The sequence below is a fragment of the Melopsittacus undulatus genome, chromosome 1, assembly GCF_012275295.1.
Source record: "Melopsittacus undulatus isolate bMelUnd1 chromosome 1, bMelUnd1.mat.Z, whole genome shotgun sequence".
Classification (NCBI taxonomy): domain Eukaryota; kingdom Metazoa; phylum Chordata; class Aves; order Psittaciformes; family Psittaculidae; genus Melopsittacus; species Melopsittacus undulatus.
Genome location: NC_047527.1, coordinates 54144225 through 54170425, shown reverse-complemented (window position 1 = coordinate 54170425; position 26201 = coordinate 54144225). Strand labels below are relative to the sequence as shown.

The 26201-nt window shown below is 43.7% G+C and overlaps 2 protein-coding genes across 4 annotated transcripts in view; one reads left to right on the top strand and one right to left on the bottom strand.

Moving 5' to 3' along the window:
• The window catches only part of SPIRE1 (spire type actin nucleation factor 1), a 130067-nt gene extending 122957 nt beyond the window's left edge, over window positions 1–7110 (top strand). For 2 of the 3 annotated variants that reach the window (XM_034067607.1, XM_034067601.1), the window contains exons 13-16: window positions 565–635; window positions 1322–1349; window positions 1437–1573; window positions 2436–7110. In XM_034067607.1, the coding sequence (XP_033923498.1) occupies window positions 565–635; window positions 1322–1349; window positions 1437–1573; window positions 2436–2688 (489 nt within the window). In that variant the 3' untranslated portion in view covers window positions 2689–7110. Of the gene's footprint in view, window positions 1–564; window positions 636–1321; window positions 1354–1436; window positions 1574–2435 lie in introns of all 3 variants that reach the window. The other variant, XM_034067611.1, reaches the window with a different exon arrangement.
• Window positions 7111–10953: 3843 nt separating this feature from the next.
• On the bottom strand, window positions 10954–24334 carry PRELID3A (PRELI domain containing 3A). Its single transcript, XM_034066008.1, has 6 exons — window positions 24173–24334; window positions 21381–21549; window positions 20911–21000; window positions 20045–20115; window positions 19847–19949; window positions 10954–13917 (listed from the first exon to the last, which is right to left on the bottom strand). The coding sequence occupies exons 1-6, from the start codon at window positions 24202–24204 to the stop codon at window positions 13804–13806; spliced, it is 579 nt and encodes a 192-aa protein (XP_033921899.1). The 5' UTR covers window positions 24205–24334; the 3' UTR covers window positions 10954–13803.
• Between the last annotated feature and the right edge of the window lie 1867 nt (window positions 24335–26201).

The following is a 26201-nucleotide window of genomic DNA, read 5'->3' as shown; positions in this document are numbered from 1 at the left end:
TATCTCCTCTGAACAAATTGAATATATGGGATTTAATATCCCACTATAAAGCAGTCTTTGCTCAAACTAGCATTGCTGTAACACCTTGTTCCTGCACCTCCTCTCGTTTTCAAGAATGTAGGATTGGAAGAAAATCATGAAATGTTATCACAGGCAAAAATTTTGTGTCCCAGAACCTGACCCAGATGGTGAAGAGGGTTGGGCTGAATTTATGCCCAACTGTTCTTGTGTTGTTCAGTTGTAGCAGTAGCCTGTCCTTTCTGCTGTTACTCTGACTTTCCTGTTGCTTTTTCATGTAATAATGATAAAAAAATCAGTGAGAGAAAAGCAAAAATAAGATAATGATTAACTGGAAAGTATTTAATTTAGGTAAAATAAAAAGTAGCATTTCTAAATATATAAGGATGCAATTTTGAACCATTCTTTTCAGTATCATCTTAGACGTATGGACCCAGAACTGGGTTTAGTACTGCAACTGTGGGCTTGTTGATAGCAACTGATAGATGCAGTCATTGCTATGTGGGACTTTGCCTAACATTGTGGACTCCTCTGTTCTTCTTTCAGCTCTGCTTTTGCTGTCGAACAAGAAGGTTTTCTTTCTTTACTTGGTCTTACACTTGTCAATTTTGCAAGAGGTAAATATCTAATATCTGTTAATACATGGGTACCATTTCAGAGGGAAAAACACTCAAATGTTTCTGCTGCAAACTGTTGGTTGGTTTTATTTCTATAACAGTTGATGTTAAAAAAACATATACAAGACCAGTTCCTTACTAAGTGACAGAATTTATTCCTTAGGCTGAAACTCTTGGCTAAAAGGGAGAGAAACACACATTTATTCTCCTGTGCTCATGGGAGAGTGACATAGAATTTACTTATTCTCCCAAACCAACTCTTCTATAATCTTTGTTGTAGGGGAAAACACTCCAAGGCCATTTCCCTTTTGGGTATTTGGAGTACTGAGGGGGTAGGAAGGGAAAAGGAGTTGTATGCAAGCAAAATGAAAAATACAAACAGTGAGGCAGTAAGTGTGGAGATCTATAGACTCACTGACTTACTGTCTCACTTACCAAAGGAGGTTTCTTTAGAGGAAGAACAGCTTTTGCTTTTGCTTTTCTCTGGTTTATTTTTAAATTTAGCTGTAGTTCTTGTTTAGCATTTCTCCTTGCTTTTGGCTTCGTGTTCTGATTGAAGATATTACATTGGAGAAGCTTTAAAAATAAAATCAAGGATTATAACTCCTGAAAACATTTATCTTTAGTCTTGATTTAAATGTAATTTTTCCCAATGAAATGATTCGTGCTTTTGCTTTCTTACACAGGCCTGTATGCTCACAGTGTTGCAAAAAAGTAAGTAAGTAAAATTATGGCTAGATCCATTCTAAAAGGCTGTAATCTTTGTAATGATGCTGCATGTCTCTTCTGCTGTTCTCAAAGATGCGGTTGCCATCCAAGCCATATTCTACTCTCCCCATCTTCTCACTGGGACCTTCAACCTTACAAAGAGGAGAGAGCTTTATGAGGCCAGAGAAACCCTCTACCAGTCACCACCATTCACTGCGGAGCATGTCCAGGTGAGAAACAATCCCAGCTCACATGTGTCTATCGCAAATGCTTCCGAAGTGTTTCATGTTGGGTTATTAAGCATAAAGAAGATGCTGTCTACCTGGTTTGTAGTCATCAATGTTTCTAATGCTCGTAGTAACTTTTCTGAAGCCTGAAAATCCATGTCTCTTCCACTCACTGCTTTGATTTAGAGAAAAGCAGAACTAACAGCATGTCTTAAACCTTTTTCACATTACAGCTGAAAAATAATACAGGTCTGGGACAACTGTATTTCTGAGGCATCTTTAAAAATATCCTTAACATGTCTTTTTCTGGTGTGAATAGGCTCTCCTGAGATGAATCTGGTAGGCAAGAATCACTCACTGAGTTGGAATTCAGTGATGTCTTGTACAGATTTGTCTTCTGTTTCCTGATTTTAATTTTCTCTGGGTTGGGTTTTTTTTCACTTAGGTATGATGAAGTTACCTACTGGTTTTCTATCTTCTACACAGATGTTGGCCAAAGATAATCCCAGAAATTAAATACAAAATAAATGCTCTTTTTGGAAGGCATCTTCTCTATAAACCCTCTGCATAAATCACTAGTGTGTGATGCTGTGTCAAATTAGCCAGACATATCCTCTGGTTACAGTTATCAGTGAGGTTGTGTTTGCCTAGGTAAATGTTACACGTAGCCTCAGATAGTGACCCTGCAATCTTGTCAAAGCAGGCAGAAGGTGGTGGTTGGTTGATCTCCTGGTGTCATTTTCGGGACAGAAGGAAGGAAAATTTAAATCAAGACCATTCTTCTGTGCTGTTTCCTAAAGGTGTCCCTTGGGTCCCCCTGCCATGCTGCTAAATAATGTGACAGGTCCTGCTCTTTGCCTTTCAGGTTGACCTCAAGGTCCAAATCCGTGGACAGGTCACATGAAGAGTTTCCCAAAGAGTTAATGGAGGACTGGAGCACGATGGAGGTGTGTGTGGACTGCAAGAAGTTTATTTCAGAAATCATCAATTCAAGCCGGCGCAGCCTATCCCTGGCCAACAAGCGAGCCAGGTTAAAAGGGAAAACACAATCCTTCTACATGGCATCACCGGGAACCTCCGAATACTCCCCCTCTGAAAGGACTATCAATGAGATCTGAGCCTCGTGCCTTTTGCTTTGCTTTTGTCTTCATGAAGTCATCATCCATGAGCAAGGTCACTGAAACTGGATTATCATTCCGTTGCTTCATTTCACGTGACTGGCTTGAATTTGCATTAGATCACAGGATTTCCGACTGCAGTGGTTCCCAGAGACACAGAATGCGTTGTTTAGATCTGTGTGGGAGGGTACACAATGGGTCAGCTGCTCACACTGGAAGAAAAACAGTAGTTAGAAATTGTTGCCTCTTTTGTATGTGTGTGTTGAAACTAGAAAGCCTTTTCTTGCTTTCAGTCCTTTTTTTAACCATGCCTTCAATCATTTTCCAGGAGAAGAGCTGCAAACGTATCTTTCATAGAGAACCAAATCTAACAAAGCATCAGTGTTAGCACAGTAGCAAACAGTATGTCATATTGGCATTACCACCCTAGTGATGCTCATGTCCTAGTTGAAACAACAAAGGGTCGTATCATACACCAGACACGGAGTGTGAGTGGCTGTGGTCAAACCCATCTTTCTTTGCACTGTTTTGGTTGCTCTGAGATCGGGGTTCAGCACAGCACTCCACAGTGCCTGTGTCCTGGGGCAAGATACACAACAAAGCTCTTCACCAGTGTGGTTGCCATTCCCCTGAGCTGCTGTACTTCTTAAGCCTTAGTGTACTTCTAAGTGTCTCCTGAGCGGGTTTTAGTAGTTTACTTTCTATCTTGAATGTATGATGCTGACTACCAGTAGCAGTGAATTTTAGTAGTGGGCAGAGTTGTACAGTTTATGGGGAGGATGGGAAATAAGGGAGGCTTCTAGTTGTAACTGCCTACCTGTAAAGTTGGTTACTCAGAGAAAACAGTGGGTAAAGTGTACATTTGTATTATAATGGAGCACACAAATACTTCTATAGTTACGGCTGACAGCATATTCACTGAGAACCCCATTTTTCCTGGGGTTTATAACTTGGTTGTAAAAACTCGTGTTCTGCTGAAATTTGGGACGGTGCTGTCTCAGATTGGGAGCAATCTTTTCTTTAGTCCTTTTTCATTCCTTTTCCCTTTTTAACTGGCTCACAAGAGTGCTAGGCTGCTTGGTCAGAGGCTCCAGTGATGTTTCAACTTTAACGGACATCTCATGCTTTTTTGCACTTTTTTTTATACTCGGAATACTTTTGTGTTGAAATCCAGGCATAGCCAGAGTTTAGTGGATAATTCGGGGCATTTTGGGATTTCAGAGCAAGCTGCCGTAGCCAAGTTACTCATACTTGAAAATCAACTACTGTAACTTTTTCATAATTTTTTACTACCCTGAGGCATATTTAATATCTATATAGCAGTGTATGATAGAATGACATAGCAGAAGAGTTTCAGATCTATTTATTAACATTTCTATACTTCGGATTAATGAGAGATACCTCAGAACTGCTCCAAAGTAGCTGGGACTGGATTCCCCATAACATGGTTTTAAAGCTGTAGTAGTCAAAACAGATTCTCCTCTCCAAATCCTCCTCCTGGTGAGGAACAGGGTGGGGCTGTGGGGCACCAGGGCTGCTTGATTCTACTCAGTGTACAATCCAGGGCTCCAGTCCCACTGCTGGCCACCCCTCTGCCCAGGGCACCAAGGCTTCTCCTTCAGAGTGTGTTTGCATGTTACATTGCAGCCTTTGGAGCAGCTGCTCATATCTTCCAAGCTGATTTGAAAAGCACATGCAAAAGTCACCTTAAACCTCCCCAGGGACTCGCCTGTCCTTATTTTTCTTTAAACACCCCCTTGGAACATGAGAATTTTTGCCTATGCAGGGCTTATTGAAATGTTGGGTTTATTTGGTTCTGAACCGTTGCAAGCAGGAAAAGCAGGGCTCAAGGCTGACTCTCCTCTGTAGCTGTCCCATGTAAGCTGAGGTGTCAGGGCCCCCTCCTCTGGGTACCTCTGGAAACGTGTCTTGCATGCTGAAGCACCTGGAGTACTGGCATGAGTTGAGGATGTAGGACTGCAGGAGGTGAGCAGCGCAGGCTGATCTGAAAGCTCTGCAGCTGCTGGAAGGGTCACCCGATCCCAGTCACATCAGCACTTTTTCATGTTTCTGTGCCAAAACCTGGCTGTGCGTTTGCTGCACAGTGCATCAGGAGAACCAGACTGAATGAAATGCAGGAAATCTCACTTTGCATCTCCCCTGTTGTTGTTCTGCTCATTTTACCCTGGAAATGCCCCAGCCCCCTGTGCCAGTTGCTCAGTCCTCTGCTCATAGTCCTGTTCCATGGCATCCTAAAGCCTCTCAGGTGCAAGGTATCCAGCATGTTTATTTTCCCCTTTGAGAGAGATTTGGGCCATTGCAGAGAAGGCAGGACCAAGGACTAAGTATATCCTGAGTGTGCAGAGTCCCTCACAGCATCCTTGTGCCACCATCCACCCTGGCAGTGTGCAGGGAAGCTCGGGGGATGCAGCAGAGCCTGGGGATCCAGCCTCTGCCTGCCTTGGCTCAGCCTGGGCTCTGCCGTGCTGGGCAGGGCACGAACACTGGACAACACTGCAGTTGTACAAACTGCTCCGTGTTGCTCACACAGAGCTGCCACGGGGCAGGGCCTGGATAACCTTCCTTTTTCCCTAGGGAAAACCCTTTGGGCTGCTGGCACATGCCATGGCAGGCTCCCAGAACCATGGTACAGAGGGCTGCCTCTCCCCTTCCCTCCCATCCCTTCCTCCTCAGCACAGTTGCTCCACATTATCCTGGCATTTCATCCCGCAGAAGAGCAAGCAGCAGGCTGGTTGGTCGGGTGCAGTGAAGGAGCTGGGCTCTGCTGGCTGCCGGGCTCGCTGCAGAACTGGCTATTTTTAGCTTTCCATCTCGCTGCTTGCGCTCACATCCCAAATCCACTGCAGCCATTCGCCTGCGCACCCTGCAGTGCTGCCCGGCACGTCCTAGTTATGCTCCGAGCTTCACATCAGCGTCAGAGGATGAAATCAGAAGCTTGTAAATATGTGTAATATATTTAATACTTAGGAAGTCTCCATCAATCACGCAGTGGGAATTGACTCTCCCATGATGTTTTAAAAAGGAAATGAGTCTTATTTATGTGTGTTGGCTGTTATCTTTGTTAGAGTTAAAGCATTCAGCCCCCTAATACAGTTCGCACTCCATAGGCATTTTAGCTGGAATTACTGCTGACAAGAATGCGGGACCAGCACTGCAAGCTCCCTGCCAGGAATTTTAAAATCTTCTGTTTTGTTTTAGCTTTACTAATATGCCCAGAGTCTGTGTGAATATCCCATAGGAGGCCCAAGGAGTTTAAAATGCCACTGGCAGCATTGGTCTCATTGTTCTGTATGTTAACCCAGTGGTGAAGAATTCAGAACCAGCTCTGCTGCTCACTGATGATGGAGGAAGTGAGCAGGGCTGTCCTGTAGCTCTCACACACAGCTTCCAAACATTCATGGTGACAGTGGTGCTGGGCAGGTTTCTTGGTTTCATCCCTTTCCCCATTACTTCCTTTATACAGGAGGGGTGTTACCTGGCAAAAATAAAAAGCCTTTCCGTTATAGCCCTTGTCTGTGTTAATTACTGATGTGGAAGCTGATTTAAAGGTTCTGCCTCTTTCCTTTTTCATACTTTTATAGTTCTGTAAGATCAGTCTGATGGGTCTTTTGGCAAGGAATTGTTAATGAGAATGATCAAATAACAGCAGAGCGCTGGCTGGGCTGCATGGAGGGAGGGAAACGTCAGCGCACTCTTAGAATAGCAATAAAACTGCTTGTGTAACTCCAGTGATGCCATTAGCACCCACACATCGCTCCCAGCCTCCTCCCTCCCTTACCAGCTGCTTCCAGCCCTGACGGTGTGTAGCTGAGGCTCATCCTGCATGCAGCACAGGCTTTTGGAATTCTCCGTTGCTCATCTCTGGGAGAGAAATGCTGCAGTCCTTTGGAGAAGTTTTTGATTGGTTGTTTTGAGTTTTTAAACCAGAAGTGGTGAGAACATTTTTAGCACAACTATTACGTTGTTCTCTTTCAAGCTCTCCTTTTTCCCCAGGCAAGTTTAGCATCAGCTTCCACAGTTAGCTACTGGCTGCATGCTCTATAGGTTAAAACTAACGTAGAAGTTCCACCTTTAGACTCCTGCTGGCTACCTTCACACTTTACCTCACCCAGCAGCTCCGTACATCTTTTAGGAATGTCTTTCTTACAAGCTCGGTCTCACCAATGATACAGTGACAGCACACAGGCATGGGGGAACGGTGCTGCGACCACGCGCTCTGGTGCTACGGCATATGGATTATGTTAATGTTACTGTAGAATCTCTTGCAGTGTTTCCATGTTGACAACCTGGAGCTGCTCTGGTTTATTTCTTCTTTTGTATGTATGTATCTTAAGGCCAATCTGAGAATGTTTATCAATGTCGACTCCAGCTATAAAAATCTGTTTGGTTGTTTCTGTCTGATTTTTACTCCTGTGTTTCAGATTTTGTGGGGTACCTGTTCTTCACCAGAAGTTCCTGGTAGGAGAGCACCAGAGAGGGGCATTAGCTCAGGTTGATATCATAGTGTCATAGAATGGTTAGGGTTGGAAAGGACCTTAAGATCATCCACTTCCAACCCCTCTGCCATGGGCAGGAATACTTCACTGAACAAAATACACACAACCCATTTCCTGACACACACGTGTAAGTTCATGAGGGCTATCCTCGTGGGAGCTCCACGGAGCCCAGCACTGCAGTGCACTCCTGCTGGGAGAGCTGGTGCCAGCTCCTGTGTGCAAAGGGTGGGCATCAAGTGGCACCACGAGCTCCAGCAGCCCGGAGCTGGCACAAGCGGTGAGATTTTCTGTGCCCCAGGTCCCCATCTTCAAAAATGGGTGACAATGTGGGTACAACTGTTTAAAGCATTTTGAGAGCTGCTGCTGAAGAGATGAATTTTACCTCAGTAGTCTGCACTCATCCCATGTCACCGGGCGTCATCAGGAGATGGAGCTGGATAGTTACAAAGTAGACACAGCAAATTGTATGTGGCGGTGGCTTTGTGTGTTTATTTGTACTCGACTGCAATTCAGTGACTTCAGTTTGTTCTTGGTGGGGTTGTTCTGCATTGGCAATGCCAGGCTGAGCTGATCTGATGCAAGAAGCCAGGCCTCTGCGGCCTGAAAAGACAACACAGACCGCTGCAGTCTGCAAAGCAGAACAAGTCTAGAGAAAGCCATTTGGAACAGATCTTTTTCAGGCTGACTGATAAAAGAAAAACCACATGTTAAAGCAGATAGATAGATAGTCTTTTTAGGTGCCAGGCTTGTTCACACGTGGAAAAGACTCAGTGATGCAAGGAGAGGCTGCATGCCAAACAATGCAGCATGGGCTTGTCAGATCGGCTTTTAGGGGGCTGCTGAATTGAAGGAGGTAGGCATGAACTGGTGCAACTTCTGCAGGAGATTGGCTTCCAAAGCTGGGAGGAAACAAGCACCAGCAGAGAGGCTGCACGCTCATGGCCCTGCTTACAGGACAGCTAGAGGGCAAGGCCCAACTTTGGTCAAGGCATTTAAGATAGACATCCAGCTGTGAAGGGAGGTGGTAGTTACACTCCCTGTGAATCAGAAAGCAAAACAAAGAATGAGGAGGGCATTTGAACTGTATTATTTCTCTTAAAGCTGGTTCCCTCTACCCAAGCCCTTCCTTTAGTAAAGGGAAAAAAAAATCCCAAACAGGAGATGCACGTTTTGGACAGTAATAGGGACCAAAGCACAACCCTTCCCCTTTGACCTTCTGCTTCTGTGCTGTCACTGCCCCTGTCAGTGGAGCTTCAGGTGCACCAGGGGCATCAGCTCTGATAAAGAAAGGCAACAGAATTGTCTTCTGCTTGTTTTCATGTTATGTGGTACTGAAATGCATTTCTTGTTTATGCATTACTAATAAAAAGTTCTTTAAAATGATACTGCATTGCTCACACTTTCCTGAGCCAACCATGGAGACACTGAGCACCCTTTCTTACACTGCACAGCTGGTAAGGCACATTCCACATTTGTGTGGTCAGGTAGAGCCCCAGACCTTTGCTGCTGCAGGATTTAACAAGGTTAGACACAAAATAATAGATGAGTAAGAAGGAGAAGTATTGTGCCAGCAGGGACCCGAATGAGGAACCTTTACTGGTGGTTTTACTTACAGGTGCCTTCTAGTAAAATGAGAATCAGACCTCAGTTACCTCAGCTGTGGAAAAATGAAGAGGACAGGACTTGTGCTTCATAAAAATGCCTCTTCACTGAATAAATCCATAGCAAAAGCATGACCCAGATCTGGAGCTGGATTAAAAGGCCAGCCCATAACCTGCATGGCTCTGACCAGTGGCAAGTGGTGTGGGTGGGGTAAGAAGAGAGCTTATGAGAGAAATCAGGTCTGATTTACAAATCAGTTTAGATGACTCCTCCTTCTTAGCAGCAAAATGAAGCAGCTGCTGCACTCAGTTCAGGCAGAGGATGCCTGCAGAGCTTTTGGTCACCACCATGTGTGGCTTGCAGCGAGCTCCTGGACACCTGCTACTGGCTGCTGCTGCTTACCCAGCACACACTGACCCCAGTAAATTTTCTCAAGCCTTCCCTGAAAACCAACAGCCCATTTCACATCACAGCAGTTACACCCAGAAGTGGTTTTTTAAGTGGAGGATGTCATTTATTTCAGATAGCACCATAGTGTACACAGACACTTTACAGAGTCCTGCCCTTCACAGCTTACAATCTAGGAAGATACAATAGGAACAGTGTTACCAGCTGCTCCACCTGAGGATGTAAATGAAAAGTGTCACATCACAGAATGTTACTGGTCATCTCAGTGCTCCTTTATTACATCATCAGATACAGTGATTCCTGGTACACCTTATGTGCTGCAGTTCAGTGCCTTCCCTTGTGTTGTCTTTACAGAATACCACAACTTAGGCTAGGATTGCCCCTTTTCCTAACAAATATGACTTTTCCCTCATCATGCCTGCTGACCTGATGGGGGGAAAAAAGAAAGCAGGGTGGGGGAGCATGGAGGACTTACACTGGCACATGGACAAGTCAGGAAAATAAGAAAATGAATAATCTACACAAAACCCATTACACACAAGAGCATTTGACTACATTGTTTCAGGTTAATGCTTTTTGTTGCTAACATGAAAACCAGACATTCACCAGAAACCAGAGTTTACCTCAAGTCTGGTGTCTTCAACAGCTTGAAGATCCTTCAAGGCCAAGTGATCACAAATAGGCCCATTTGCCATGCTCAGGAACCACCGCTACCATGCTCCCTCACTGTTTCCCTGCAGTCATCCTTCCAACTTCATCCTTCTCCAGCTTCATCCTTCCACAGCAGGCATGTGCAACACAGCTGCAGTTACTGGGAAGGGTGAGCAGCCCCACTTCTCACCAACTGCAGACCCAATATGCTGGCACTAACTCCTTCAAACCAAACCACCTCCTTACACCCACCCCCCCCACTCCCTTTCTCTTGCATAGAATCATAGAATAGTTAGGGTTGGAAAGGACCTTAAGCTCATCTAGTTCCAACCCCCCCTGCCATGGGCAGGGACACCTCACACTAAACCATGTCACCCAAGGCTTCATCCAACCTGGCCTTGAACACTGCCAGGGATGGAGCATTCACAAGCTTCCTGGGCAACCCATTCTGTGCCTCACCACCCTAACAGTAAAGAATTTCTTCCTTATATCCAATCTAAACCTCTGCTGTTTTAAGTCCCTGATCATCCTTGTGGCCCTCCTCTGGACTTGTTCTAACAGTTCCATGTCCTTTTTATGTTGAGGACACCAGAACTACACACAATACTCCAAGTGAGGTCTCACAAGAGCAGAGTAGAGGGACAGGATCACCTCCTTTGACCTGCTGGTCACGCTCCTTTTGATGCAGCCCAGGATATGGTTGGCTTTCTGGGCTGTAAGCACACAACGTAACAGCTGAGTAACACTGAACTGCAGACCTCAGTGCCTTGAACAGCAGCAAACATCCTCCCTCCCCAACACACAAATCTTCAATCCTATTTTCACGCCCCCCTAAATGCAGAATTCTTACTCAAACTGGCACTTGCCACTCATTAATGGGCATGGCTACATGTGCTGAGCTTCCTTCTGCTTGGTCCTTCCCCCAGTCCCACAAGCAGCCTAGCACTTCACATGCAGCTTTCTGGCTTTGCCAGACACCTCCATCAATGCACATGACACAAAGCTGACTTCAGAAATATTTTTAGCCACTTCCAGTAAATAACGTTAGGGGAGTTTCCATTAGGGATGGACCAAGATAAGCAATTACAAAGGTAGGGTTTTTTTTTGCCCCAAGGGTCAACTCAGACTGTAACAATGACAAAACTGGAGTGCTTCAGAAACAGTGTTATGCACAGCAGGGCTGAACATACAGGTACAGATCCTATCAGATCCCATAGAGCCACATGGTCAAGCAAAAAGAAGGGTGGGTGCCCCGTATCCAAACTAGATGGGCAGTAAGCAGGAGAGTAAAAGTGTACACGAAAGCTAACAGGAAATTAAAAAGCAATTCACCTGCTAAACACTGAAGCCTGCTTGGTCCCAAGTGTGAGCATTGGTCCTTTGTACACTCTGGAAAAATGAGCAGCCACAGGAGGTGCAGTAGTGTCACCTAGCCCAAAGACAAGGTGAGAGCAGCAGCACTGCCCAGCAATGCAGAGAGGCAGCTGGGTGATGGAACTGGCTTCTGGAGGAAATTAGTCTTTTTCCTACCCAAAGTTTCCCCACTCCCATTTAGCCTAGAGAAAAGCAGAAAAGGACTGAGCACAAGCAGGCAAGGTAGTGATACATAGCAAGTGAGCTGCAGACAAACTGGACACCCAAGCACTAAGCCATAGAGTTCACAAGAAGCACGAAATGCAGAGTGGAAGCATCCCAAAATCAGTGAGGAATGAAACAGAGCAGAGATGCTGCAACACAAACAGGTAAGGATTTGTTTCTGGAAGAAGGAAACAAAGTGCAAAGGATGTAACCCAGAAAACTGATGGATAATTGATACTGACCCAAGGTGCAGCAGAGGAGTTTGGCCTTGAAGAGAACATAGGAGCCTGTGGTGGCTTTCATGGGATACCAGCTAGTGCTGGTAGGTGCTATACACAAATCAGGTTTAAGACAACACTAAGTAACTATTTCTAACCTGATGCAAGAAGCAGCTTTAGACAATCCTTCTTGCAAAGCAAAGCAATACATGAACCTCTCCAAAGACTTTTTTACACCCTGACAGTTATGTTTTCATCATCTCCAGTAGGTACGTATGGAAATGCTGCAGTACAGGTTTCCACATGCACAGACACTTACTCATCTTTTGCTTTTGTTTGTAGATCTCGGCCATAGCTGCACTCCCCTTCCCAGCTGAACGCCACCAGGAGCTAGAACATCTTCTGCATTCCTTATTCAGAAAGTGGTATCACTCCTCTGGGAAGCAATCAGCAACTGACCTGCACCAAAGCTATCCAGTGTATCTTCTGGAAAGGAGCTTCTGTCAGCCTCTAAGCTCTAAGTTTCTGTTCCAAAATAAGAAAGACTTTAGGTCCATATAAAAAGAGCAGTGTAAATGTTAGCTACTAATTTAATTGCTTTGAATTGATATATACATATGTACTTTTAAATTAAGTTTATTCATTAGGATCATGTAATTTAGTGAGACTAAAGTTACACCCAAATTAATGTTCACTTTCAAACTACCCAGAATACAAACGCTGAAACTTCCCTTGAGCTACAGACACTGTAAAATTACCAGATCAAAACAGTGACCAATACTTTGCTCTTCTAGTTTTTTTAGAAGTTACTCATGCTCTTTAACAGCTTCCTAAACACCTACTCGCCACCTGAATGAGTAAACATCCTTGCAACACTTAGCTCACTTTGTGTGAACACCAAAAATAAGTTAAAATGCCCTAACCCACGGCTTTAAGAAACATATACTACATCTGGACCAAATACGAAAACATTGTGAACATCAGGCTTTACAGGAAGCAATTTCTGCAGTTACTGGAGTACTTTTTCCAGATAATGAGAAGCATTTAAAATTATCCTAAAATCATTTTGTACCAATGTGGAAAAGCGTTGAAAAAAAATCAGTTATGCTGGTAATCAGTGGTTAATAAAAGCGCTCAGAAAGGAGAGTCCATTTGTTTTCCTTGTAGTCCTCTTTTCTCTGTTCAGGGCACAAAAAGTGCATGTTCATGAAATTTACCATCCCAGATTTCCTGCTTATTCCTCATCTCAGCTCTTCTGGTTTTTGCATCAGTCTCTCCCTCAGTTAAGACAGGATGTGAAGAGCAAGGATCAGTGGAACAGCACAGTCTATTAGTTCAAGTAGCCCTCAAGTACCCTTCTTAGAGATATATATGAAAAGTATTTTCCAGCACCTTCCAGGAATTACAACTCCTCTCCTCATAGGGAGGGAAGGAACTAGGGCAAGTTAATAAATATGGAAATAAATTATACCCTTCTCCCCATCAAAAAACTGGTTTAGGCTATAACATCAATAGAAACTTTATCTTTGTTTGGATACAAACATCTGAGAGGTAAAGTATCTCTGTGTCATGTTCAGGCAGCACTTTCAAACAAGATAAGAAAAGTTAGTACCACACAAGTTTTAGCTTCTTGGGATGATCCTCTCGATAAGCTATCTAATTCTATCACGTTCTGACTCAAGTAGTTCCCTTTAAGTGTCTTAAGACACTATCAAATTACAAAGCAGACAAAATTCAGTGCTATGGTTCCTATCAACCCTTCACAGAATGAATGTTCACATGGAAAACTCTTACTAGCACACATGCATTCTTTTTAAGTCCGAGTACAAAAGAACCAAGATGATGTAAATACAACATACTTTTGATCTTTGTTAGAAAAGGCACATTTAGGCAGTTTCAAATATGCTAAATGTTTTGTTTCCAGTGTTAAAAATAAATGGTTTAAATAAAAAGAGCATCTGCAGGAGGTCAATTTAATCTTCAGTAGGCAACAGGAGCTGCTGTGGAGATGACAGATGAGGTTACTTTTCTGCTGATCCCAAATTCTTATATAAATCTTGTGCAGATCAGCCTTGGCAGGGAGATCTACAAAGCAGTCTGGAGAGAAAGACTCTTCTGTCACTTCCCTGGGATTTTTGGTTTCATTTTTCTGTTGACGCTGCTGCCATGGCTGGTTTCATGCCCTCACGTGTTGACTTCAGCTCCTCCAATTCTGTGTTTAGTTTGCTGATCACCCATTCCAGGGCATCCCGACCCTGCCAGGAAAATACTGGAATTTAGGATCATAACACATACACCACCACTGCTCATGTTTCTATAGTTTTTCCTCTGTCAGACATGGAATTTGTTTTCAAATTCATTTCATGCTCTGCATAGTTTAATACCAGATTATGTTGATAATTTCTTAGCATCTTCTGATGGAAATTTCACTGCAAAGGCACTTGCTTAACCCATAAGCAAGGAGTAAATGCAATACTGGTGTGAGCTCCCAGCAGCACACCTCAACAAAAAGCTTAATTCAGCAGTTAAGTTCCCTTATGTAAGAGTGAGGCTGTTTTTACTGTTTGCTGCTCCCAACCCCCAGAGAGTATCAGAAAATTTATGGCAAAGTTTAGATTCTATTCTCAGATTCATTGACCAGGTTATATGTGCAGGTTTTGAGAAGATCCAGGACAAAGAAAGAGCCTTCCAAGTGCTCTTTGAAGTAGTAACTAACTGATTTGATACCTAGCAAGAGTTCATAGACAGACTCACACTGAAGTCTACATACATGCACAGCAACTTTCAGCATGTAAAACAAACTAACTGGGAGACTACAGTTGCATGTTTTATATCAAGGTATGGTCTTTCCTTGTTCAGTTCTTAGAGTGGGAGTGCTTCAAAGCTAGACACTGGCAGTCAATGCTTTAGTAAGAGCTGGGGAATGCAGCAAGATAAGCATGTAAAAAACCTTTTACCTTAAGAAGACCCTGTAGCAGCTGCACCCCAATGACCACAAGATGAACATGCAGCCAGACACATGATGAAGGCAAGAATATAAAGAGAAGCACTTTAACTAAATAAAAGTGTAAGATTTCAGAGCTCCACAATCATAGAATAACAGCTTTTGCTGAAACAAGCAGATGGCATCAGAGCAGGAAAATGCCTGACCTTTTTTCTCTTAAAGAGAAGCCAAGAGACATTCACCTCTATTAGCTTACTAAGAGTAAGAAGTACAAACTGTGGAGAGCAGTAACTGGGAGCCACAAGCCTCTGGCCAAGTCTAGAGGAGTTCTGGAGATAAAGGGTCCGAACCCCCAAAGTCCTAAGCCTTCAGGGGAGCCAGTGTCAGTGTTCAGGTCCTCTGCAGAGACTGAGGGAAAAGAGAGGAACACCCCTCCACACACACAGAGTTTTGTTCTGAACTATGATAGACTATTTTTGCTGCATGCATTAGAGGTGATAAAGTGAACAAAAACCTCATAAAGTGTCCAGAACCTGTCATTGCTCATTATAAACTACTAAGCAAGAATCTGCATAAAGAGTTTTGAAAACCTCAAACAAACAAACAAGTCAAACCAAAACCCACACATATTTTTGAAGAAATTTTTTTGTGGCTAGAAACATTACTCTGGAATAACACAAAAAGCCCAGTTCCAAGCTGCAAAGTGTAGTCTATTAAAAGAAATAAAGACTCTTTTTCTCTGTAGGTTTTTCATATTACAGGGACTTGCTGAACAACACCAATTGCTATGATGTCTGCACTGGCAGGGAGTCCCTGATCTCAGAAAAGTCATCCACACATCACAACATCCAGTTCAGCTCTTGGCCAGAGCTCAGAAAGGGGCAGTCAGCTCTACTCAGAATTACCTGAAGAACTAAGATGTTTAAGTTAACTTAGTTCAAGATATGTTTTTAAAAATACTAAGAATATTCAACGAAGTGTGATTTAAATTGTCCAGTTTAAGCATGAGTTGCTAGAAAAAGTCATTTGAAGAGTATGATTTAACTTCTGAGATCCTTCCACTTGAGCAGCAGATTGATGATGCTTCAGCAGGTGGTAACTTCCACCATCCTGTGAAAGACCCGGAGAGGCTAGGAAAGCATGAATAAGAGCACCCAGGCAGGAGTAGCCATGAATTAGCTGAGTGGAGTGCTCAGTAAGGAACAAAGTGGGAGGAGAGAATGGGTTAGAGTTCATGCATCTTTCAGTAAGGATGCATTTAGATATTTAAAAGTCAGGGTAAAATGTCCTGTCTTCGGTGACAGGCACAGAGAACTGAGTAAGCCAGCAACAGCTTAGATGCTGTATTTGTCTAATTGCATGTAGAAGACCTGTCAGAAGGTAAACACCTTTGATGTAGAAAATGCTCAGTAGAAAAAAAATAATTAAACCATAGTGGGTTTAGTTGATATATTTGTTGATAAGATAAAATGAATCTAAAAAATCCATGACATTCAAGTGGAGCATCAAGATATTTACTTAATTTTTTGAGACTACACAGGTCTGCACATCTCTTTAGACCTGCATACGCGATATACTATAGCTTGCAGCTAAACTTGTGATATTGGCAAGGAAGGCTTCAGCAATATTCTGCACAGGCAATAAAGTTACAAATCTCAACCAGATGCAAAGCCTCCAAGTACTGTAGGACTGACCAGTTAGCAGAAAAAAATCTGACAGAGGATTGGTCTATAAGGTTTCACACTGTACAACAAATTCTGTAGTAGGCAATTAAGCAAGCACATTCATAACAAAGCATGCATATTATATTAGTCTATATTGCATATGTTTGCAGTATGATGTGTTTGACAGACCAAAAGCTGCATATGATAATCTGTTGGTGGAGCTTAAGTGACTGATAAATGCTAAGCTTTTGGAGTTAATGTTTTCCAGATAAACAGCCCTAAAAGCTTAGTGGAATGAGAATGTAAAAGCAAACACTGAGGGCATACACTGATCTCAAAGTAAGCAGTGTAGAAAACCCCACATTCTTAACGAGGGGAAGCAGCATAATGTTTTTTTCTTTCTTTTTTTTAAGAAATCTTATTAGTTCAAGCATAAGCCAATACAGGAATGACAGAGATAGGCTACACTGACTAGAGGAAGGAAAACAGTCTGCACAGAGGCATCACAGAGGCAAGTACACTCAGTTCTCTCAACCTTGAAGTCACATTTTTTCATAGTCACATCGCTTAAGGGATACATCACTACCAAAATGAATGCAACTACAAGAGCAATGGAAAACATGAACAGCCTGGCATTCTGACAGCTTCAAGCTTCTTACAGACTTCCGCAGAAGTTCACAGAAGGGCAACAATATTCCTTAGACATAAGAAAAGCAAATACAATTTCACTCTGCAAAAGATCACCCCTGCTAGGCAATCTACTTCGATAAATTAATTTTCTATCCTAAGAATACAATTCTGTTTTATTTTTATAATGCCAATTCCAGTCACTAACCAATTTATTCATTTCTTCAGGTGTCAGTTTGACATGCTGAAATCACAGAAACTAGGACTAGATCAAACACTTGGTGGAGGGACTCATCCACATGCCTAAGTATCTGCAGTCATCATTCTACTTTCATTGGAAAGCAGTACAGTGTGGCACAAGACAGGCCTGCAGCAAGCTGCAAGCAGCCTAGATCTGACCTACTCTCACTCTGCAGCTGCAGTGTAATGAACATGTTTGCCATTCCTGTATACAGTGTATAGAACATACATGCAGGTTAATTTACAAAATTCACACGACAACAATCCATGCACATATTTGCTAGAAAGCTGAAATGCTGTACCAAGAAGAATGCTGGCATTACCACTAGTTAGTAAACTGGAGATGTGGAGCACTGCTAGCTTAGAGCGCTTTCAGAATTTTGAATTATCCACTCAATAGCATCCCACCCCTGGAGTAACACAAAAAAGATTTACAACATACGGCAAATGATTTTCCATCATCAGTAAAAACAATGCATCATCTGCCACTTCTATCTCAGAGCAGAATCTCAACACTAACTTTCTATTTCTTCAGGACAATAAAACATTTATCAGCAACATTTATGAAGTATAAGTGGGGTTTAAGAGCACAGAGGCACAGCACTATATGCAAGAAGAGCTAGTAATAGCAGAGTAGGTTTCTGGCTAGCAAGGAAAGGGCTGGTGAGAGCAAGTACAAATTCCTGTCAAGTTCAAATCTCTAAAGAGACTTTTTAGTGAATCACATGGCACAAGGTCTTTTTGATTTGCAAGAAGCTTGTAAGCCAGAATGTTCCTTAAAGAACAATCTTTAAAACAAATCGAGCTCTCACACAGGCAACACCTGAACAGGTACCAAGCAATATTCACACTCTTTCTCTGAGTTGAGACATGCAAATGTGACAGATGCCACAAGAATAATTCAGCCAGCACTTTAAAGTGTGACAAATTGATCTGGCCATTCTAACTAGCTAGTGCTTTGCTACCTCCAAGTCAGCCTGAAGTCAGGTTGTGAGCCAGGGTTTGGACTTCTTTTTCAAGAATACATGACCTTCACAGACTTTTAAATGGACACTGGATGAGAGAAGAACTGTAATTTATCTGAAATACATTCCATTTATGACTTTCAAACACAGAGAACACTCAGCTAGTTAAAAATTACTCTTCTTGTGTCCAGAAATTACTCCTTCCCCATCTCCCGATTTTAACCTGGTTTCCTTTCATTTTTGGAGAAGCACACAGAAGAGAGGAAAAGGAATCTCTCTCCTCTATGATCTAGTTGGTCAATGCCTTCTGTCAAGTTGACTTACACTGCCTTGGTCAAGCAATATCTCTCACAAGGGCAAAAGGCTGGCCAAAGCACAGGCTCCCTGACATAGTAAGAGTTACCTGGCCAGATTCCCACTGTGCTGAACCTTCCCAGCAATGCAGAGTACTAACTCAGATTTCACGTGCACTCATCCTGCTATTAAGCAGTGATGCCTCTGCTTCTCTAGCAACTCCATTTCTTTCCCACCTTCCCCAAAGCAGTACAGAACAAAATGCCCAAGAATAAGCAGCCCCATAGTTCTGCCCCTGCTGAAGGGCAGCTCCATGGCTGCAAGCCAAGTAGAAAAAGCAAGTGCAAGACAGAGGAGTTGGTGTAGTGTAACCTACAAAAAGAAGCATAGTTTCACCTCTTCAAAGAATGTGCCTCTGCTTATACTACATTACTTTCAGCAAAGGCAAGGAGACAGCTCAGTAATGGATAGTAACTAGAATAAGTTGCAAAGCAGCATAGATAATATGCTCCAGATTATAAAGGCTGAAAAGAAAGTTACAGAATCATAGAATCATAGAATAGTTAGAGTTGGAAAGGACCTTAAGATCATCTAGTTCCAACCCCCCTGCCATGGGCAGGGACACCTCACACTAAACCATGTCACCCAAGGCTCTGTCCAATCCAGCCCTGAACACTGCCAGGGATGGAGCATTCACAGCTCTCTTGGGCAATCCATTCCAGTGCCTCCACCCTTACAGTAAAGAATTTCTTCCTTATATCCAATCTAAACATTCCCTTTTTAAGTTTTAACCCAGTACCCCTGGTCCTATCACTACAGTCCCTAATGAATAGTCCCTCTCCAGCATCCTTTCAGGCCCCCTTCAGATACTGGAAGGCTAGTATGAGGTCTCCATGCAGCCTTCTCTTCTCCAGGCTCAACAGCCCCAACTTTCTCAGTCTGTCTTCATACAGGAGGTGCTCCAGTCCCCTGATCATCCTCATGGCCCTCCTCTGGACTTGTTCCAACAGTTCCATGTCCTTTTTACGTTGAGGACACCAGAACTGTACACAATACTCCAAGTGAGGTCTCATGAGAAAAGTTATGTTCACTACTAGAACTAACTCCTGGAAATAGAAAGTTAGTGTTTAAAAAGGTGCTTTGGAAGAAAAAAATACCAAAACCCCAACAAAACAATATCAACTAGCACTGTGTATATGCTATATGTATATTATGTAGCATGCACACAGAAGTTTGTTTGTTTTGCTGTGCATTTCTAGTTAAAAAACAAAGATTTTGTAGTGAAGCCTTTTCATATTTTGGGGAATTACATTCTAGTTGCTGAGTTGAAACTGTGCACAAAGTTTAGCAAAATTTAATATAGTATTCAGCACATGTGATTGACATTACTATTTTAACAAAAAAAAAGGTAGGAGTGGCAAGAGAGAGAGAAAACAGAATAAAGATGTACCTTTCTGGCATTGGAAGATATTGTGTTTGCCATTAAGCTTTCCAGATAACTGCTCAAGCTAATGCCTTTAACAGTAATAATTGCTTCTTGAGTTAGCACAGTTCTGTAAAAGAATAAAGAAAAGTTAACACCTAAAGTGAACTGGACTAGCATAAATGTCTCCTATGTACAAAAAAGCACAAAAATATTCTTACTTACTTTTCAGGGTTTTCAGGATGCGGCGTGTAAACCAATCTCTCATCAACAGACACTAAGTTTGTGAGAGTAATCTTAAAAAGAAAAAATAAAGCTTAAATCCTCACTTCCTGCCTTTCGTTTTTTTGTTATCAACAGCATTACTCAACAATAGATCACTCAATGTCAGAGACAGAGCAGTGTACATTGAATATAAAATCCAGAACACAGTCAATAAAAAGACCTGTAAAGGGTGATGGATCTTCTCCTGTTCTAGATCTAATTATATCAATCTAACTGCCTATTCACAGTACGAAGCACAAGCAGCTTTCCATTTGTTTTCTCTGAATGTTGAGTCTTATCCGATTTATGGCACGTGACCCAGAGAGGCTCTTCAAGACCAAGGCCACCGTAACACTATTTGGACTGTACAGAAAATTAATACTCCAGAAAGACAATGCATCTTGTACAGAGTGCTCTTCTATAGACAACTCCACTTTAAATCTGACAGTTACAAGTTCCCAGGATATAGCATTATACTTCATTTATATCTTGTGAAAAAAGGCATTTCAAGTTACCACTTATGTTGTAAATGGCAGCATAATGTAGAACAAGTTATTCATCTAAAGTCAAACTACTTCACAGGAATTCTGAGAAATAGCCTTTAATTAAAAAAGAATCACAAATGTTTGATCCCAAAGTATTTAAAGTTTCCTATTTGTGGAAAGAAGAAGGAGGAATAAAAAAGAGCCAGCTAACATGCCAACTAAGATGTGGAAATTGCCACCTCCTGATGAAAGATGCAAACACATTCCTAATCTAAATGTTAAGAGCAAAAAACATCTAATCTCCAGAACTAATTACCAGTAACTTCTTAAGCTACCACTCACATTAGTTGAGCAAAGTTCCATCTTTTTTTCCACTGGATCTACCACAGAATGTTCCTCAATGTAAGTCAGAGTTCTACTTGTTCCTAAAATCTGAAAAGGAAGAAATAAAAAATAAAGTTAAGTACTAAAAACAAAACAAAATAAGAGCCTCTGAAATACAAAAATGTCAAGTTTCTAGTGGCCCTAAATAAATAAAAGTAATTAATGGATACCACAATGGGACCACTGGCAAGACTACATCCTTGCAGATGGCATCAGCCATATAGCATGACACAGACCAGTCTGGAAGGCATATATAGATATACAGACTCAATAGACATATAAAGCCTACAACATATTCTCGCCACTAGGTACACTAATTACACCTTACGTGATATTTGTTGATTGTATTTCCTACAAATTAAGCTTTTACTTTGAATTCAGCTCCAACATCACAGCCTTAGTAAACCATTATGACTGTCAAAGCGTACCGCTTTTACAATACTTGGCAATCCCCACTCTGTGCTGAGGAGACGGTGGCTATGCAACCTTCCCTGGTTATCAAGGGTTCTGTCAAGGACATCCACTCCTACCACACACGGATTCATTGGGTTGGGGTACTTTCTCATAGCAGCTTTGATCACTGTATCCCATGGGTGTCTGCAAAAAGGAGACAGGATTTGTAACTATTTTGCATTCAACTGCAATTATTTAGAAAATAATAAACCAGGGATCTAGGTTGTGTAGTATGGCACATGTTGTACAACTCCCTAGCTCCCAGAAGTCTCTTCAGAATACAGCAATGCTTGGGAAAGGGATAAGAAAGTATTGACACATAAACAGAAAAAAAAATAATACTCCTTTCTCCAGGGTGAAGAAAGGAATTGTTAACTCAAGACAAACAGAAATGATGGCAAGGAGCAACAGTCACAAATTGCTACAAGTAACATTCCAATTAGTTGTGCAAAAGCCCCACAATGACAGGGGAGCTGTCCAGAGAGATGGCTCAATCTCAATACATTTGAGAGCTCAACCAGAAAAGCCACCTGACCTAACATTGAACTTAGCCCTGCTTACACCAAATAAATTCAAGAAGAAATCATTAGTTTGTTTCTTCCTGTAGCAAAAAAAAAAACAAAGCAAAATTTTATTCAACCAAAAAAAAATCAAGAAGTTTAAAATAAATAAAACCCCCAAACAACAGATTTTCAGAAACTATATCAGCTCACTGCTTAAAGTGTGCACCTACACTACCGCTTCCAGCAGCTTGTTAGCATGGATCACATTTATGGATACCTTTCTCAACACAGAACTGCTTTTATGAAACAAGTTTTGATAATTTCAGACTCCTGGGATCAGAGCAGCCTCACTCCTGGAGGCCAGGCTGCCCACACGGCTCTTGTGAGTCTTTATGTACCTTCTGAAACAGAGGATAGAGAAATTATGGCCTTGATCCAGTACAGAAATTCTGCCCAAAGCAATGATTTCTACATTCAGAATAACTTATAGATCAGGAACAAAAGGTTTATAACCTTTAGAAGTACTTTTAAAAATTTAACTATTGGTATCTAAGTTAAGAAGGCTTAGGGATGCCAACTTGTATGTAAGAGTTGCACTTAGGGCCCTAAATGGATTTGATTTTTAAGAACACTACATTTAGTCTTCAAATAGATTGGTACAGAAGGGCATCAACTGTACACCACTGCCAGAACAAACAGAAGCTTGGGAAAATAAGTTCCAACAAGAATGAGAAAAGACCTTTTGGCTTTATTAGTAGAAGCAGGAAAAACAGAGCCCACAGTTTCTACATCAGAGGAAGAGCTGAAGAAGCATTCCCTGTTAACTTCAGTGACTGTACGTCACAATCAGCAGAAGATTCACAAATGGAAAATGACAAATTTCTGCTAACTGTCCTTGAGGGATCTAAAGAATCAGAGATCTGATAAGGCACAACAACATTTTATTAACACCTGAACTATCTAATCCCGCACACGTGACACCGTAAGATAGAGGTGTTCCAGTATAGATCTTGATGAGCAAATGCCAAATAAAAATCAGGTTTGCTTCACAGGCATCAGATATTCATCTCAAACCCAGAACTTACGCCATGTGCAAGCAGCCTTTACAAGCCTCTGCTTGCCATTTCATATTAGAAGCTACAGTTTGCATTCACAGAATCATAGAATAGCTTGGGTTAGAAGAGACTTTAAGGATCATCCAGTTCCAACCACTCTGCCAGGGGCAGGGAAGCCTCTCACTAGACCAGGTTGCTCAAAGCCCCAACCAGCCTAGCCTTGAAAATTCAGCTGTGCTAATGTAATTAAGGAAGTTTAAAATGGCACATATTTTAAGAACTATCACCCCTGATGGTCTTCAGGATTTGAATTTTAAGAGACCTGTAGCAGATGAGTTACTGGCAGCATTTAAAAGCTGCACTGGAACTGCTGCATCCTCAGGTCAGCTCCCTGGTATATCTTGTGACATACCTGTTGATGTGTAACAGTAACCTTTTGTTTACTGCTCCCTTGTTACACAAAATGGAACTGGATGGCCAGAATCGCGTTCAAAATAACTTCAATGTGGAAAAAGCATGACAGTAAGAAAACTTACTCAATTATCACTTAATGTGTGTCTGCTAGGCATTTATCTGAGAGTATCTGACAGCTACGGTAAGATACACTGTCCCTCTGTCCACACCTCTTGGAGCACATCGTCAAGTACGTCAGTAGTTGGGGATTTATGTTTTCTTTTGGTGCGAAAAATGGTTTTCCTTAATTACCCACATCTTTCCCAAGCAGTTCGACTGTGGGACCACCCCCATCACTACCACCGCCAGGAATGGCATTTCCAGCCGCAAGCGGTGGGAGAAACTTTCGCACGGAAGCCCGACCACGCAGGAGGAAGAAGCTGAACGTGATGAAGGACCCACAGCGGGGGAAGCACTAACACACCGCCAGCCCACCCCGTCACCGGAGGGGTTTAACGCCGCCACAGGCCAGTTCCCCGTCCTCCCCGACCCGGGTTGCCTGTCAAGCCTTCGTGCCGGTATAACCGGTCAGGAGCTGCCACTCTCAGCCTGCCTCCTCCAGCTGCGCCCGCAGCATTTCCAATTTCCGCCCTCACCCCGGCAGGGCCCTGCTTGCCTGGCACGGCCCAGCCCGGCCCGGCCCAGCCCAGCCAGGCGCCGGACAGCCGGCGGAAGGAGCGGTGCCGCCGTCCAACGGCCGCCGGCTGCGCGCGGGGCACTCGATCCCCCCTCAGCCCTCCCCGCCAGGCCCCTCACCCGAACACATGCTCCGAGCTCCAGATCTTCATGGCCGCCGCAGTCTCTCCTCACGGCCGGAGGGAAGCAGGGCAGCAGCGGCAGCGATCCACACTCAGAGGCTCCTGACAGCCCCGCGCCTGCCTACCGGCCAGCGACCACAAGCCGGGGGGCGGAGCTCCGCGGGGCCGACGCTGGGCGTGCACAGCCGGCTCGTGCGTCACGCGATGCCGTCACCGCCTCCCCTCGCCCCGCCCATTGCCCCCGCCACCACCGCACAGACTCCCGCGCTGGCTGGGAGGTGCGGTGCGTGTGTAGCGTGCAGTGAGGTGGTGTGTGTGTTGCTGTGCTGAGGAGTGACATGGCGATGCTAAACGCCTTTATTCAGCCAAAGACCTCTGCACGAAGTGACTTTACAGTAGGCACCTCCACGTAAAATGTGTTATATAGGGAAAACAATCCTTCAGGAGACAAGTTGCCTTCTTTCCGCCAGGGTTTGTTGAATCTTATCACAGGATAATGAGTATCACTGCAGGCGATAATGGTTCAATATGTGTATGGACACCAGTGACAAGTGGCATCCATCAGGGGTCCATACTGGAACCAGTACTCCTTCATGTCTTCATCAACAACATAGTGGGATTTGAGTACTTAGAATACTTGTGCAGTTCTGGTGCTCTCAACATAAAAAGGACATGGAACTGTTAGAACAAGACCAGAGAAGGGCCACGAGGATGATCAGGGGACTGGAGCACTTCCCATATGAAGACAGGCTGAGAGAGTTGGGGCTGTTTAGCCTGGAGAAGGCTGCATGGAGACCTCATAGCAGCCTTCCAGTATCTGAAGGGGGTCTATAGGGATGCTGGTGAGGGACTCTTCATTAGGGACTGTAGTGGTAGGACAAGGGGTAATGGGTTAAAACTTAAAGAGGGGAAGTTTATATTTGTTATTAGGAGGAAGCTCTTTACTGTGAGGCTGGTGAGGCACTGGAATGGGTTGCCTAAAGAAGAGGTAAATACTCCATTCCTGGCAGTGTTCAAGGCCAAGTTGGACAGTGCCTTGGGTGATACGGTTTAGTGTGAGGTGTCCCTGCCCATGGCAGGAGGGTCAGAACTGGATGGTCTTCAGACCCTTTCCAACCCTAACTATTCTATGGTTCTATGACTGAGTGCACCGTCAGCAAGTTTGCAGCTGACACAAAGCCAAACGGTGCATTTGGCACACCTGAGGGATGGGAAGCTAACACGGACCTGTTGGAGAGGGTCCAGAGAAGGGCCACAAAAATAACCAGAAAAATGGAGCATCTCTCCTATGAGGAAAGGCTGAGAGAGTTGGGGTTGTTCAGCTTGGAAAGGAGAAGGCTCTGGGGAGACCTTATTGCAGTCTCTCAGTTCTTAAAAGGGGCCTACAAGAAAAATGGGGAAGGACTTTTTAGCAGGGCCTGTTCTGATAAGGAGTGATGGTTTTAAACTAAAAGAGGGGCCATTCAGGCTGGATGTGAGGAAAAAAATTTTACGATGAGCATGGTAAAACACTGGCACAGGATGCCCAGAGAAGTAGCGTATGCATCATCTGTGGAGGAGAAATTCAAGGTCAGGCTGGACGTGGTTCTGGGAAGCCTGGTCTAGCAGGAGGCGTCCCTGCTCATGGCAGGGGGCTTGGAACTAGATGACCTCTGAAAGTCTCTTCCAACCTAAACTATGATGTGATTTTACGAGAAACCAGCTTTACTCGGCAACGCCGCCAAGGTCCGTCCCTGTCGGGGCAGCAGAGCAGAGGAGAGCCGGAGCTCTGAGGCCGTCCCGCGGCTGCAGCCTCGCAGGCTTCCCTGGCAGGGGGAAGCCCACCCTTCTAAGCGGGGCTGCCGCAGCGGACCCCGCCTACTGCGCCCCCTCAGAGCCAGGCAGGGCGCGGCGTGGTGACGTCACGGCCAGGGGGCGTGCCACAGCAAGGATGACAGGGAGGCACCAGGGGGCGGGGTTTGTATGGGTCCTTCCGACGCAGAGGAAGTGCACGCAGCAGCGTGATGAGGTCAGACGTCGCAGGCTGG